Genomic DNA, 15,302 nt, shown 5'->3' on the forward strand with positions numbered 1-15,302 from the left:
GCCACTTACCATCAAGTGGCCTGCATACACGTCTACTACTCCTATATTATAAAAAAAGAAGTTCTTATGATTTTGAGAAAGACATTAGTGCCCAATAGCGGGACAGTAATTATCTGATGATGATGACGTTGCTACACCTATTGTGTAGGTAAATCTGATTTAGTCCACCATTAAATCTCTAATTCTACATACAAACGGGTTTGCAAACTGGAACCGTGAAATTGGAAGCGCTTTTCAGCTCTCATATTTACTATTTACTAAACTTCATGAGGATTACGACCAAAGTATCAAAACAGAGGATATTTTTTTAAACGTAGACTTGTAGCGCGCAATCTACCTGATTTTAGGTAGTAAGTATAGCAATAGTAACGCATCTGCGCTCGACATCGGGTAGGACTCTAATTCTAACTAGGGATTAATTACAAATGTCCATGGACCTACTTACCATCAGATGGACGGCTTGTTTTGCTATTTGTACATTATAAAAAAAAGGTGTGGCGATTGTGTTTCCAGAGTCTAACGAAGGATTCTACCACCATTGTTGAATTACTCATACGGTGATCACTCACATTACGTCATCGAATACTTTTACTCGTGAACGTTACTCATACCCTAAATCACTTTTTGTTGACGGAATACATTTCGCGGCAGACATTTTATTAAGTCATTTGGAATGACGTTTTATTTGCCATTATATGTAAATGATTCTCGAAAGGTACGGATTAGAGTGAGACATTCGTGAGTAAGTCCAGGATAAAGCTCAACAAACTTTTTTGAATCTTAAGAATCAATATATTTTGGCCGTGGAAACATGATTATGATAGTGATTTATATGCAAATGAGATGGGGAGAAAATTGTTATGTACCTCTATAAAAAGAGAAGTGTAATTTATTAACACATTTTACGTTTTTAAATTTTGCAATATTCAATGCAATGATAACAATTATCATCTTTATTTTTAAAACTATGCCACTGATACGAGTTTTGTCTTATCATGCGTTAAGAATAAATGAATTGCCTAATAAATGAAGTCTAAGAATCAAGAAAACCTGACTGAATAAATGGATTAATGATGGAAAATTAATAACAAGTGATTCTTAGCCTTACATGTGGTTTCACAAATGTTTTTATATTGACTAATCATTTCTGCTAATACGCAACACGTGACTTTGCAAATTCAAATCCAAACATAAGTAAAATACCTATGTATAAATATACATGTTATCCCATTTCATCGAGAAATCTTAAGATCGTAGGTCAAAATATTCATAAATTTCTACCATGGTGTCTTGGCTATGTATTCTAAAACATTAATGTCTACAAATGCCGATAAAATCGCTTTTTATTGCCACAACAGGCGAAATCTAAATATATTTCTGACGCTATCAAATTTCTATCGAATACCGTTGTAATGGAAATGTATGCGAATATTTGCAACAAGCCAATGGCTATTTTCCGAATGATTGGTGCCAATTAGGCGCTAATTATACGATTAACTTTATTTATGATAGGTTTTTTATATTTCTTAATACTTATCGATTAAAAATTTACGCGTTTTCTACTGAAGCTGGAATAAAAAATATCTAACCTATCTCAAATTTACGAAGATCGATGTATATACATCGATATCGAAATTTTCTCAAAATTTTGTCGTTATAACAATTTGAAGCATTAACTGTGATATTAACTCTTCTCATGTTAAGTCACCTGTCTAACACAATCTTTTTCTTTCCAGATGGAGATCAAAAGGTACCGAAGAGGAGGAGCATCGTTTCTTACTTATTGGATATTCCTGCTGCAGGTTAGAAATTAACACTTGAAGAATAGCAACAGGTCCCGGTTATTAGTTTGTGAAATTATAAGAAGTTAGACTTCTTATCTCTCCACATTATTCGCATTTCTAAGTTATGAGTTTATGACTAAGAGCCAGTAGGTATATACATCTAATTTAGAAGTACGTCATTTTTATACAAACACTTAAGTAGAATGTATTTTTTATGGACAAGTCATAAAAAGATACTCATAATACTTATATAATATAGTCTTATGTCATGGAGCAAAAAGGAGCTCTTCTACAAACTTGGCGAATCGTTGGCGTCTCTTTTGGTACTCTGATTATTCAAACTATCAAGTGTCCGTCTCTGTGCTACTCTAGTTTATAATAAAAAGTGTTTGAGAATAACGGACGCTGAAGCACCTCTAGTCCTGTATTCATTGTATAATAAAAACAACTGAAGGATGCACTTCACTTGTTTTAACAGCTTAACGAAGTTGTTTCTTGTTTAAAACTTAGTTTGTCACAAGTGGACACTAGAACTGTAATTTCAATTTAAGTACCTATTGGACAGTAGTTAAGATTTTTAAGCGTACGCCCGCCATTAATCATGAAGACACATAAGATTGTTAGAATATAGAAAGATTTTAAATGTAAAATAATGTTTCGTACAATACCTTAATAAGTTAAATACAAACATGTGAAGATTTTCTTCAACATTATAATTACAATGGAGACAATTTAAAAATATTTATTACTTAAAAAATGATGATGATTTTCCAGATGTTAGGCGGCGCTCGTCGCGGCGCGGAGGGTCACGGCCGGCTCATGGACCCCCCAGCCAGGAACTCCATGTGGCGGTTCGGGTTCCCCAACCCGGTCAACTATAATGATAACGAGCTCTTCTGTGGAGGGTACGCCGGTCAGTACCGATTTGTAACTAATGTAAAATATTATCAGGGAAAAATACGCTTCTTCAATAAATGGGAGTAGCAAGTGAATGACCATGCATCATAAGTTCGACCTTCACGTTAAGAGGTCACTAAAGCTTTTTTTACCTATGGCATTTGTAACAGACAAGAAATAGTACATAGTTATTTTAAACTATTTAATTGACTAGAAAGAGTCTAATTATTAATAAATAGTAAATAAATATCACATATTCTAATAAAGTGACGCCACGAGTAATTTAAATTATTATGGCATAAGAAGTAAATTTAGGTTTTCAATTGTCGTTGTAAGTTAGCTGGCCTGTTGAATATTCCTGTAGCGAGTAGGTAGTCATTCGTGGGGCATTATTCTTGCATTCAAAATCGCAAACATTTTTGGATCGTTGATTAAACTAATGACGTGAAAGAACGCGACCAAAATATCCAGCAGGTTGACGACCCAGAGGTCTATAACACAACAATTTATTAAACAGATATTTTCTTTAATGAATGCAGAAACCGTAACGTAAACAAAGACGAGGATGCTCTCTCAAACAGAGAACAAGTACTTGTCTTATTTATTTAAGTTTTTTAGTCTGAAATTTCTGTCTTTGTGGTCTAACTCATTAAGTTGTTGATAAAGTGTACAGTCATAGATTGCGGTTGAGTTTTTTACAACATAGAAGTCTCCAGCAAACGGGGATGCATTTTCCTAATGGTAATTGAGTACTACCGCCTGGGGACTTCTGTAATCACATCTACTGACTGATAGAAGTGAAGTCAGTCTGAGAAATCTGAGGTCGGTCGCAGGTGTATCTTTCTTACCACTCCATTCAAACCAAAACAAAGCATAGCTTAAGATTCCTGTAATTAGGAAGAAATAAGTATGGCGGTTTAGGAGCGTAATCACGAAGCTCTACTAATGTCAGTCAAGCTGCTTACACAACTTTCCCTGTTACTTTTGCATAGTTTCCATTTTATGGAGTTCCAGATAGATTTGCTCAGGACATAAGTAATTGAGTGTGTGTTCAGTCCAGTGGGAGCAGAACTCAGGGCGGTGCGGCGTGTGCGGGGACGCCGACCACCTGAACGAGCCGCGGCCGCACGAGGCCGGTGGCATGTATGGCAAGGGGATCATCACCAGGCATTATAGTGTGGGACAGGTATGCGTATCTCTAAGTTTTACATCTTACTGCGTCTGCGGTCGTGGAAGAACAATGATTGAGTGTTCCTGTCGCATGGGATTTCATTCAACGATATTGATTTGTCGAACGTATCGTACGTATTCATAACTATAAGAATCTTAAAAGAAGAATTATGAAAATTTAAACAATTCTACCAACCTACATTTAAATAACTTTTAGTTATCTCCTATTTTTGCTGTTACAAGGCTTAAAATAATTACGTTTGATGACTTTACCTACAGGACTACTGAATGTTACTACATAGTTGGATGAATGGGTTAAAATTAATTCGGAAAACAAAATGTTACAGGAGATCGAAGTTGAAGTAGAGTTGACTGCCAATCATTTAGGAACATTCGTTATGAAGCTCTGTCCAAACAACAACCCCAAACAAGAAGCCTCCCAGGAATGCTTCGACAGGTATTCCTATTTACTTATATATGTTGCCTTCATCAACATGATGACTCCATTATTGTTCGTTTACTGTAAGAAAGGTAAATGCTACAGTCCATCACGCCGACCAAATGCGGATTGTCAGATTTCAAACAACTTCGAGATTGTTTTTTACAAAACTCGCAGGCGTTTAGGCATCTCACTGTGTTTTCTTTTAACCATTAAGTACTTCGAAAAAAAATTAAAGTTAAGTATATCTTTGGAATTCGAACTGTAAAAAGAGGATTTTAAAACCGTTACATTTACTACTTATTTGTTTTCCAAGTAAATAATAAGATCAAATTATGGAGCCTACGATATCTTTTCAGGTATCCCCTGTATATATCAGGAACTAGAGGTGACAGGTTCCTAATTCCTCTGGACACTGCCAAGAAAGAAATATTTAGGTACAGGGTGCGACTTCCACCCTATGTGACCTGTATACAATGTGTTTTACAATGGACTTACTATACAGGTACTATTTTATTGAACTTAATTTGAATTTTAACTTGAAACATTTATCGTATCTAGTGCTTTAATTTAATAATATCCGCAACAAAACTACGAAACTTGATGAATCGAATCACATCATATAAGAATCTTCAAGAACATCTCCAATATGTCGTGAGACGGTAATAAATTGCTTATTTTTACTAACGTATCTGAAATTCGAAGAACTATTCTTAATGATTCGTCATTTACCATGTAATTATAGTTTGCCCATAGGGTAAAGCGAGACAAGCAGCTGCTCTACAATCTTGCCACATACACGCTACATAAATTGTCTATGATTTCAGGTAACATGTGGGGGATTTGCCCCAATGGCACGGAAGCTGTAGGCTGCGGTCGATCAGAGACATTCAGGAACTGCGCTGATGTGAGCGTGGTTACCAGCACGGGAGGTCTTCCTCCGGCCTTCGCTGGTGACCTCCGCAGGGACAACCCCTTCTTGCTCTACTATCGGGACTTCACCATGCCCCAAAATGTATTCCCACTTGTGGTCAGGTATGAAATTCTAGGACTTTTATTTTTTTGTTATTATTATTTCGATTTTATTTTTGACCTATTCGACCAAATTTTGTTTTTGATTCATGGCTATTTGTCATGTGTTGTGATGTGTAAATTATAAAGATTGTTACGTTTGTGTGCTTCTGAATTAATGAAAATTTATGTTTGTGTTGAATGTTGTGTTGTATTTACTTTGTCTTTCTGTGTGGCAAGTTATTTGCAAATCATCTCTACATTATACGTACTTTATTTAATTCTTCAATATTTTCACTGTATATATTTATGCACAAAATCACACGGATAATATTAATATATTGTTACTCATTATGATTGTATGTATTCTAGCGTGTTATCTATATTTGTATAATATGTATCTCATGCTTATTATTTCAGAAAATTGCAAAAGGATATCGAAAAGGAAGCATTACGTGTGATTAGGTAAAATCTATCTATGTATAGATACCGAGTATATAAATCAAGTACCTGTATTATTATTATATTTATCGATCTTATATGAAAATCACGCACTATTTCATGCATCAAATTTTCTTTCAGCAATGATTTATCTGAAACTGAAGAGGACGTAGGTCCGCAAATCATTAGGTATTTGTTTTTGTTTCGGAATGACGGTGTATGGTATGGAGGAGGTGGTGGTACATATCTACCTACCTCGATCCGGAGTGCGGTTTCCATGTTGTGAATAATTCCCTAATCATTGTTCTTGACAAATCTTGTAATCCTGTAGTATTTGTGTGTATAAGATCTGTGACTAACCCTGTTATTGACCCTTGTGTATTGTATAGTTATTTGTTTAGTGTACAGTGTGCAAATTTATTGGCATAAATCCGTTGGATCCTCATGTACCTAACTACCTTGTGTTTATCACTTTTGTATAATAAATAATCGATGTGAGTCGATAAATCGTTCATCTGGCGATGTTTTATAGTTCTAGATTGTACTTAAGGATTGGGAATCTGAATTATTATTTTGTCTATTGTCATTAGACCTGGATGATTTCAAGTGGAACTTAGGGACGTTACTAAAATCATGTACATACTCGTAGATAGTTCAAGACCATAATTTTATCAACCTATCTCCGGGAGTTATAAATAAATTAATTACAATATGATGACATTTGGTAATTTTTAGACGATTGTAATGTGAAACCAGAATCAAATTTTATTTCTACTTAACTTTCCTTATTATTAGAACAGATCTTCGACAAAAAAAGTCGAAGAAGAACTCATTTGTTTGACGAGTACCACGTCAAATCACAAAAGGCTCCATCTCTGTGAAACCTTTTGTGATTGCATCAAAATTAAATGCGTTATAGGTTATTTGCCTAACTTGCAAGTAGAATTAAAGTGTAAATATTGTACTTAACGCTATTTTAGTTTTACTCTTTGTTTTATTTATTTATAGCACGATATAAAGTAGTGATTGCAGAATGTGACCATGTATATGTTGTAAATAATAATGTTACTCTAAATTATTTAAGCCTTTCTCCTTTCGGGATTAGGCTACATATTAGGTACCGGTATAGGATCAGAAAATAAATGTTTTGTGTATGATTCCAGGGACCAGGTGTGTGTGCCGTCGGAAGGATTCCGGATCTTCCCGGGTATGCAGAACTGGTGCCAGACTAACTGTCTCCGGTACCCACCCAACTGTCCGGAAGCGTTATGTAATTGCCCGTAAGTAACTTTATTTTTGTTAGTGTCATTTGTTATAAACGATGAATACCTATCTCAGAATTTTCGTCTCTCACGCTTTTTCCGATAACTGTAGTTACAAAATCGTTTTTCGTTCCTTTTACCCCTTAACTACAAAACGTGGTGATACACAAGTATTTACACCCTGTATTTATTTACTATATTTTTATCATCTGTGACTGGACTAAGTTTTTTAATTATTTTGCAGACAAGAGTGCGAAGCCATCGGCGAGCTGGAGGGTCGCGATGGTGCGGACGTGTACTGCATGGACCAGTGCATCGTGTACCCGCCACACTGCCCCAGGAACAGATGTCGCTGCTACTGATACCATACTTCCACGTGTTTGTCACTCTCTATCTGATTCCTTGACTACATAATATATATTCATAAAAATCTTTAAATTATTTCTCATATACTTAACAAACTTGTGATCCTAGAGAAAAAAGGGATATCTCATGATTCAGATCGTCTTTGAATTCGTATCCATTTCGATCGTATACAATTACCAACTTGGGTAATTACATTACGTATTGCATTATTTTATATTCTCACATTCTCACATACCTAATTAGTTTTCAAAATATCATAATTTGACAAGAAAATTCAAATAGTGTGTAATAGTATTCAATTTACAGTCATCAGTATAGAATCATGAAACATCAGATAACGTGTAACAAACATAAGATCACAAAATTAAGTGCCATCTAAACAAAAAAAACACGCCATAACGGCGTATTTGTTCGTAATAAGCCGTTGAAACTGAGAATTCAAAAACAATTAATACTGTGTCTTTAAAATAAATAAAAAAATACATTAAAATTCGTATGTAATAAATAAGTACCTTTAAATAAATTGTAGTAGAAACTACATTTTGTGTATTTTTAAATTTTGACAAATTAAGAAAACCGTTTTAAAAATTCTTACCTATTTATCCACATATAAATATATTTGTACATTATTGCCACTTTAGTAATAAGAAATTAAATAAATCCATTTGTACAGCTTCAGTTATAATTTTATTTTAGCACAAATAAGTCAAGTAAACCAATTTTATAAATAAAGTTCATTCCTATCGGAATAGTCCAATTTAAAAACAATTATGTACAGCTGTATATATTATTTTATATTTAATAAAATTTGGCTTTTTGCCATGCCTGAATGATATTAAAGCCAGATTTCGTATATAAGCTATTTTTGTAAAATAAATATCTAAATTAATATTTTATGTTGTTTTATTTACTTTACGCACTTCACTAAGTCTATCTAAACTATACCTACGTGAATTATAATAAGTAAACGTATAAAATATAATATTTAAAGTAGTAGGTACTATAAATGTACCCTTTGGTTTTGGCCAAAGGGCTAATATAAAAAAAAAACACTTCAAAAGGCATGATACGGTGCCTCAGGCGGCAATGATTTGCTGTACGATAAATTACTGAACAGCAATTTATCGTACAGAAAATTGTCTTAGGTCTTAGTCCAAAATAGCTACTACATAAGAGGTCCATAAAATATTTTTCTAATATCAATACAAAAATGTATGAAATGCAGCATTTGTATTTTATATAGATTCTACTGCATTTTTTATCTGGCGTTTGCCAATCCGCATTGGCAGGGCCGGATTTAAGGGAGGGCAACCGGGGCGGCAGGCCCGGGGCCTCCACAAAAGAGGGGCCCCCACAATAGAGACGTCGGATTTTTTTTTTATTCCGACTAGTAAGCAGGTAAGCTAGTAAAAAAAATATCTTTTCCTTTAATATTTTTTTTCGCTGCTTTATTTTTATCTATAGTACTTTGTACAAACATGAATATTAGAAGAATCTACCTGCGTATCACAATAAAATATTTATTGAAAAAGTCACCTGAAAAGATTCATTTTATTCGGAAAATAATTTGGGGCCAGGGGGCCTCCACTCCTTTGTTGCCCCAAGGCCTCTAGACCTCTAAATCCGGCCCGGCGCATTGGGGCTACATAGTAGAACTTAGATCTTCAGACCGGGTAGGTCTACTTGTAATTGTTAGGAAAGATCATCGCCAAGTAATGGGACTTAAAGAATTGTAGCCATAACATTCTTAATTAAATGATGGGATAATGTTCGTTATTTATTTTTTTAAATATACTTAGCAGTGCCATCTGCTGTCGAAAAATGAAGGACTAGCACAAAGATTTAAATAAATGTGTACGGTGAAGCATTTTATTGCCAAAGCTTTATGTTACTATATATATATACTATATAGCTATATGTTTACTATTATGACACAAATAATATTTATATTCGTACCTTTATTTTATTCAGTGTATATAAATAAACATTTATGATTGAAATTTTCTTACGCCATCTGTTAGGTGTCTCTCAATTTAAAATTAAAATACCTGCTTTTGTTACCATAATGAAAAGTTAGTATATTATACATTTAACAAATGCTCCCCAATAGTTATTTAAAACAATATTAAACACCCGAATAAATCCAACTTTTAATGAGTTTACGTGTTTTTAAATATACATTTTCTTATTTTAATATTTGAACCTTGAGTTAACCGGAAACGTGGTAACACCGCGCGTCTAAATTGAGTGACGTTTTTCTTATCAGCCGGTCGATTATTTACGCATAGTAAGCGATTATAAAAATATAAAAAAGGATAAATTGAAAACAAGATAAAAAGAAAAACAAGTGAGTTTGGTGAACAATGACTGATTTACTGGACGACGACCTGGAGTTTCGAGGAGGTACGTTGCAGTTGGCGACTGAAAGTGCTGCAGAGAATGCGGATAGTCGTAACAATGCAGCAGATGATACGAATAGAAACAAGAACCAAGTAAATGCTAATCCTTCAGTGCTGTCCGGTGCTGATTCTTTGTCATCATCTACGTCGTCTTTTGCAGGTAAACAATGCCCCTGTGTAATGTTCCTTTCGTTATTTATCGCGTTAATTCTATTAGCATTGTCTCCATAATGTTTTGATAATTGTTTAATATAAAACGATCATCTTTAGTTTTTACTCTAATTTTATACATGTTACAGCACTATCTACTTTTGAACATTAATTTCTAGTGTTTCCCCACATGTATACTTGAGAAATTTTATGTTTTAAATAATTAATGAAATTTGATTAAAACCTTATATTAAAGATACATCTATGATAGATACCATATATTGTTTAGGTATTGCTATAGTATGTTTTTGTACGGCAAAGGTAATATTTTTTAACAAAAGTTTGTAACATAGTTGTATACATGTGTTGTAACTTGTATGTGAGTTCATGCCTGTATGCAGTCATAAAGTTATTGCTATGTATATTGCTATGCAAAAGCATGATTGTTGATAATGTGTGATAAGCTTAGATTGCTATTGTAACGTAAATAATATTGTTGGTTGAAATATTTTCATTCAGTATTATAAACCAATTTCCATGATATATTTTTAACAGAATGACCTATTCGATATCTTTATCAAAGTATGTTATGGGATATAAGTCATAATTTAACACGTTAAAAATATGTGTACCATTATACTAAAACAACTGATAGCAAAAATTTCATATTTTAAAATTTCTGTTATTTATTAAATTACAACTACTGCTTTGGAAAGTGTTTTGTTAAGGAGAGGAAGTGGCGAAAGAAACTCTGTATGTGTGCAAATAATAAAATTATTATAAATATTAAATTATAAATATTAAACCTTTTATAAAGTAGATAGTATACAATGGTATATATAATAATTTATTTGTGATTAATGGATTGTTTTATATTGTGTTTGTATGGGATGATATGTTTGCCCAGTGAGAAATCCCTCTATAAATTAAAATAATAATAAATAAAATGACTACATAAGATAATGTTTTTTGAGCATATTTATGTCTCATTCTTTGGCACAATTTTAACATATGAGGTGTTCTTGAATTTGTCTAATTTGTGGGAGGTTACATAAGCTATATTATCAGGTAAATGGTTACGATTTTTGTTTTTATAATAATTCTCCCTTTTCTGAATCAGATGCTAGAACAGATGGACAATCCGCGACCCCAGCGCCCACCGATACAGTGCAGACAGTGTACCCTCGTTATGATGTACCATTTAACAAAGAGAACATTAAGGACTTCTTTACATTCCGCAAGGGGGTGTTGGAGACAGCCATCCAAGAATGTATTACTGCACTCTTGTTCCCTGAAGATGGAGAGTATTTAGGATCTTGGCTGCTGACAGAGTATGATGATGTATTATTTAAATTCTTTGTCTAACTTAGTATTACATAAAATGTATTTTAAGTACTGTTTGTTCATTTCCTTATCTTACATTAATTGATTTACAACCACATTTGTCATTTAAATCTAGTTCATTTATTAATTACCAAATTGACCTATAAGGAAAGGTCTATAAAATATGTAAATTAAAGGCAAAAGCCTATTAAATTTTTAGTGGTCCCAAATTTAATAATATGCAACATAATTTCATCTACTTCATTCTATTGAGAGTTATGAATCTTTTCCTTACAGAATCACTCTTTGGGACAATGAGAAGGAAAGGATCATCCTGTTGACTTCAAGGCTGGTTATGACAATTAAATATGATTTTATAGCTATGAAACAACTGGACTTCAAGAAAACATATTTAGACGACTTAGACACAATTGTTATAGGAGAGCTGGTTTATCCACCTTCCTCTTTAGTACCGTGAGTATGAGGATATTTGTTATTATCACAAAACAATATGTTATGATTAATTACTTGCTTTTAATTAATATGACTCATTTAAGTTAATGTGTCACTAAGTTATTTTTTTTAATTGTTTTTATATATCTCCTTTATCAATTTAATGAGTACATTTAAATGTCATTTTAAAATTTACTTTAATGTGTATCAAGTTTTGTTATAAAGATATTTCTTAGGGACTTGAAAAATTATTACTCAGTCTGCAACATCTCAGAACCAAATGTTAAACTTCACTAATAAGGAAGAATTAGAAGTGACAATGGTTGTGGTGTTTGTACCAGAAACTGACATATAATATGTGTACAACTATTTTATGTCTATTCTTGAAGTGAAACTTAAGAAAATTAAACTTAAAAATAGGGCATTCCAACAAAAGATAGGCTTGCTAAGGGATACTTTATAACGTAAGGAAAATTTGGCTTGTGATCCAATTGGCTATAGCATAACGATAAATGACATTTATGTCCTCGCTATTTATGACTTCTTTTCACTTTTGGCAAAAGTAAAATTGGAGTAATATGCCAGTTATGGGCGCCAACGAAGTTTTACTTCTGCTATATGTATTGACTTGTACATGTTTTTTTGCTTATGTTATATATCTATAAGTGTCATGTGTGTCTTTCTGTCTGTGTTGTGTCGATAACGGTATGACATTGTTCGTCGCAGGCGTATTAACGGTATCGCGACAGGCGTGACGACGGTCGTGAAAGACTGCGTCATAGACCGCCTGTGCCGGCGGCCCAGTGGCGCCGACGGGGACACAAAACTGTTCGATCCCAAGTATTTTGAACCTAGGTACTTTGAGTTGCAGTAGTTGCGATATGATGCGTTCGCTGCTGTTGATTTTGCTCGCTTCGTTTCTCATTGAACATTGCAAATTTTGTTGTTTTGGTTTCATATTAATAATACTAAAAGGAGTATGGAGAGAGATCAAGACGTCCCTCTTCAAGGGATGCTTGTATATTATGTATATTAGGGTACGTACATGCGTATCACGCAATGTTGAATTAAAATGCATACTTAGTAAAAAGTACTAATGCAATAATAAATAATTAATCCTTAGCTAACACCATTACCAAAATTGGATGAAATATATCTGTTTATTTATTGGACTACGCCGTCAAATATAATAGTTCCATGTTCGATGCTAGATTATCCATTTCTTTCTGGTCGTTGAACTTTATCTTGTGTTTGTATTATAGAACGCAAAATTTAATCAGGGAAGAATAGTCTGGTATAGTCCGCCTAAAACTGCTTGTCCGGATTGAATATAGAAATGAATCGCGTGCCCATAGCAAAATGTATGACTGCTGCTTCAGAGCGGACTATCAGTTTGGCGCGGACTATATAACGCAATTATTTTACATAGAATAGATTTCGCTTTTTGTGAACAAGAGTTTTATTTGCAACATGCCATCTGTGCTTTCGATGACGCTTCTAGTAGATTTATCAATCTGTAATTAAATTATTTTTGCACTAACTAAAAAAGTAGTTTCAATCTTAGAAAAGAGCTAATCATAATTAATAAAATTATAACTTGGCTTTATCTTTGCTCATTTCATTTGTAACTTGCAAAAAACTGACGAGCCCATTAATCAAACATACTTTAGGATAATAATTAACATACAATTTCTCAAGTCTACTATTAAGTAGGTACATCTATCAAATGAAAGGCGAAAAAATTTTTTTTTTACTAATATTGATTGGTTGAATTATTTGCCCTCAATGTGTATGGGTTATTCATTTATATATTATATAAACTATTTAAAATGATAACTTTTATCATGAGTGAGTAATAGGATTTCCTTAACTAAAAAAAAAAGTATAAACCTGCCTACCTAAAGTTTTCGCTTTCAGTTATTATTTTAAACAATATTATTGTGTGGGTTTTTCATATGAATATTTAGCAAAATGTACTTTAAATAACGATTATTTTATTCTAAGAGAGCGCAATCTTCGTGGTGTGAGGCTGATGTGGAACAAGGGTGAGCCGCTCCCCCTGAAGACAGCGTGGAACCCCTTCAGCCAAGACGTGCCTTTCATCACCTTCGCCTCTCATCCTATTTACTGGCATAAAGGTATGAATAGAATGAAATTACGATAATCCTCGTCATCAATGCAAAAATAAGTGCAAACAACATTTACGACGCGACAATGCCTGTTGCATCGTGGCGAAAAGCTGTCCACTGGATTATATGGTCTTTATGGTACAACACTTATTTTAAATAGCGGAAAGTTATTAGGTAATGCTCATAATAATCTTGTGTAGTAAGCAATTGTTTTTAGCTATCCATGTCCAGTTAGTTTGTATAACAATAGCAGATAAGGCGGATAATATATAACGGAAGTATGTTGCGTCGTGTGCATGTTATGAGGAAATGTATATGATGTAGGATTTTTACATATTTAGATTTCAGAATGTGCTAAGATTTCAGTATAAGATAAAGGAACTCAGATGCCTTTATGTACAATTTTAATTTACATTCACGAGGATTTGAGCAGTTAATAAGCTCTTGCAGACTGCGGAAATTCGTCTCGAGAGTCAATTATTTATTTGCTCAGTTTGGGTTGTTTTTCACTACAGAAAATCGTATTGTTATTCCATAATTATAAAAATGTTTCCAGATGGCGGCGTGGACGAAAGATCGATGTACGACATGGAGACATTCGCTCAAAAGCTCCAAAGGGCAGTGGAGGCGATGCCGTCGTCCGCCTGCTGCATACACCACTCGCCCATCGTGATACAGAGCTACGTGGGCGTCACCTCGCTGCTCCACAACAAGACCAGCATGGGCTTCTTCAAGGTCAGGGGGAAGTTTAGCTTCTGAACTAGGTTAGGTGTAGATGGAAATGTTATGAGCAGATTTTCTGTTGACGAGTAATGGGTGCATAGTAGAGGTGATGGTAAAATTTGTTAGTGGTTACGTATTAAAAATATAATATTCGCTATCTATACTTTATTATTCGCCATAATAATGTTCTTTGAATTTTAAAAAATATGTGTATCTGCACTTAAAATTGATGAAAAAATTAAAATAACTTAAAGTAATTAAGATTTAGGTGTAAATTTACGCTTGATTTGTGAATTGAGATGACGCTATTTATAATTACACATAATATGTATCTATGTATCGTGTCAGTTGTATCGGCATTCAGAATAGTTTTTATCTCTACTTATGGTATCGTTGAACATTATTTTTGTAAGTTAAAATTTAAAAAAATATTTTTTTACAAGTATAATTATAATGTCTTCACTATTACGCCATTCGTTAGAAAAGTATTGTGTCTTCCAAAAAACATCGATTTGATATTATATGTACAATTTACGTATCATGTATCTATTACTCGTCAATATATTGTACAGCTGGGCGATCAGCAATATAAATATTCTTTAAAATTCGACATCGTTACATAATTTTCGCTAGACGTAGGGAAATGTGCCCTGTAGATCAGCCTAATAACCAAGGTGATCAATTGGGGACATAGATCCTCATGTATATGTAAGGAATATTGCATTGTTACTATTGTAATTAGATAGGTGCCAGAC

General features: G+C 33.5%; 2 protein-coding genes across 7 annotated transcripts; both read left to right on the top strand.

The window, feature by feature from the left end:
* Window positions 1-1,702: 1,702 nt before the first annotated feature.
* On the top strand, window positions 1,703-8,261 carry LOC140753111 (uncharacterized). 3 transcript variants are annotated; one of them, XM_073087497.1, is made up of 10 exons: window positions 1,703-1,802; window positions 2,559-2,697; window positions 3,737-3,867; window positions 4,199-4,308; window positions 4,650-4,795; window positions 5,118-5,325; window positions 5,722-5,766; window positions 5,884-5,931; window positions 6,906-7,022; window positions 7,249-8,261. In XM_073087497.1, the coding sequence occupies exons 1-10, from the start codon at window positions 1,737-1,739 to the stop codon at window positions 7,364-7,366; spliced, it is 1,128 nt and encodes a 375-aa protein (XP_072943598.1). In that variant the 5' UTR covers window positions 1,703-1,736; the 3' UTR covers window positions 7,367-8,261. The 3 variants fall into 3 exon arrangements, with proteins under 3 accessions (XP_072943598.1, XP_072943599.1, XP_072943597.1); XM_073087498.1 differs by lacking the exon at window positions 5,722-5,766 and having other exon boundaries at window positions 5,118-5,346; window positions 5,857-5,931; XM_073087496.1 differs by lacking the exons at window positions 5,722-5,766; window positions 5,884-5,931.
* A 1,345-nt stretch (window positions 8,262-9,606) lies between these two features.
* Window positions 9,607-14,927, top strand: LOC140753264 (tumor protein p63-regulated gene 1-like protein). Of its 4 annotated transcripts, none has more exons than XM_073087748.1 (6): window positions 9,607-9,929; window positions 11,040-11,250; window positions 11,540-11,716; window positions 12,422-12,550; window positions 13,700-13,833; window positions 14,381-14,927. In XM_073087748.1, exons 1-6 carry the CDS (start codon window positions 9,734-9,736, stop codon window positions 14,581-14,583), a joined length of 1,050 nt encoding a protein of 349 aa, XP_072943849.1. In that variant the 5' UTR covers window positions 9,607-9,733; the 3' UTR covers window positions 14,584-14,927. The 4 variants fall into 4 exon arrangements, with proteins under 4 accessions (XP_072943849.1, XP_072943850.1, XP_072943851.1 ...); XM_073087749.1 differs by having other exon boundaries at window positions 12,422-12,535; XM_073087750.1 differs by having other exon boundaries at window positions 12,422-12,523.
* The last annotated feature ends 375 nt before the right edge of the window (window positions 14,928-15,302 follow it).

This window comes from Epargyreus clarus, unplaced genomic scaffold (assembly GCF_041222505.1).
Source record: "Epargyreus clarus isolate Ecla_fem2 unplaced genomic scaffold, WU_Ecla_fem_2.2 ptg000026l, whole genome shotgun sequence".
NCBI classification, from domain to species: Eukaryota; Metazoa; Arthropoda; class Insecta; order Lepidoptera; family Hesperiidae; genus Epargyreus; species Epargyreus clarus.

Bases quoted from the DNA above. Each gene is read 5' to 3' on its own strand.
- LOC140753111 (XM_073087498.1), top strand. From the start codon at position 1,737: ATGGAGATCAAAAGGTACCGAAGAGGAGGAGCATCGTTTCTTACTTAT. The intron at 2,698-3,736 runs GTCAGTACCGAT...GTGTGTGTTCAG, and splicing joins CTTCTGTGGAGGGTACGCCG to TCCAGTGGGAGCAGAACTCA. The intron at 4,309-4,649 runs GTATTCCTATTT...ATATCTTTTCAG, and splicing joins TCCCAGGAATGCTTCGACAG to GTATCCCCTGTATATATCAG.
- LOC140753264 (XM_073087748.1), top strand. From the start codon at position 9,734: ATGACTGATTTACTGGACGACGACCTGGAGTTTCGAGGAGGTACGTTG. The intron at 12,551-13,699 runs GTACTTTGAGTT...TTTTATTCTAAG, and splicing joins CCCAAGTATTTTGAACCTAG to AGAGCGCAATCTTCGTGGTG. The intron at 13,834-14,380 runs GTATGAATAGAA...AAATGTTTCCAG, and splicing joins TCCTATTTACTGGCATAAAG to ATGGCGGCGTGGACGAAAGA.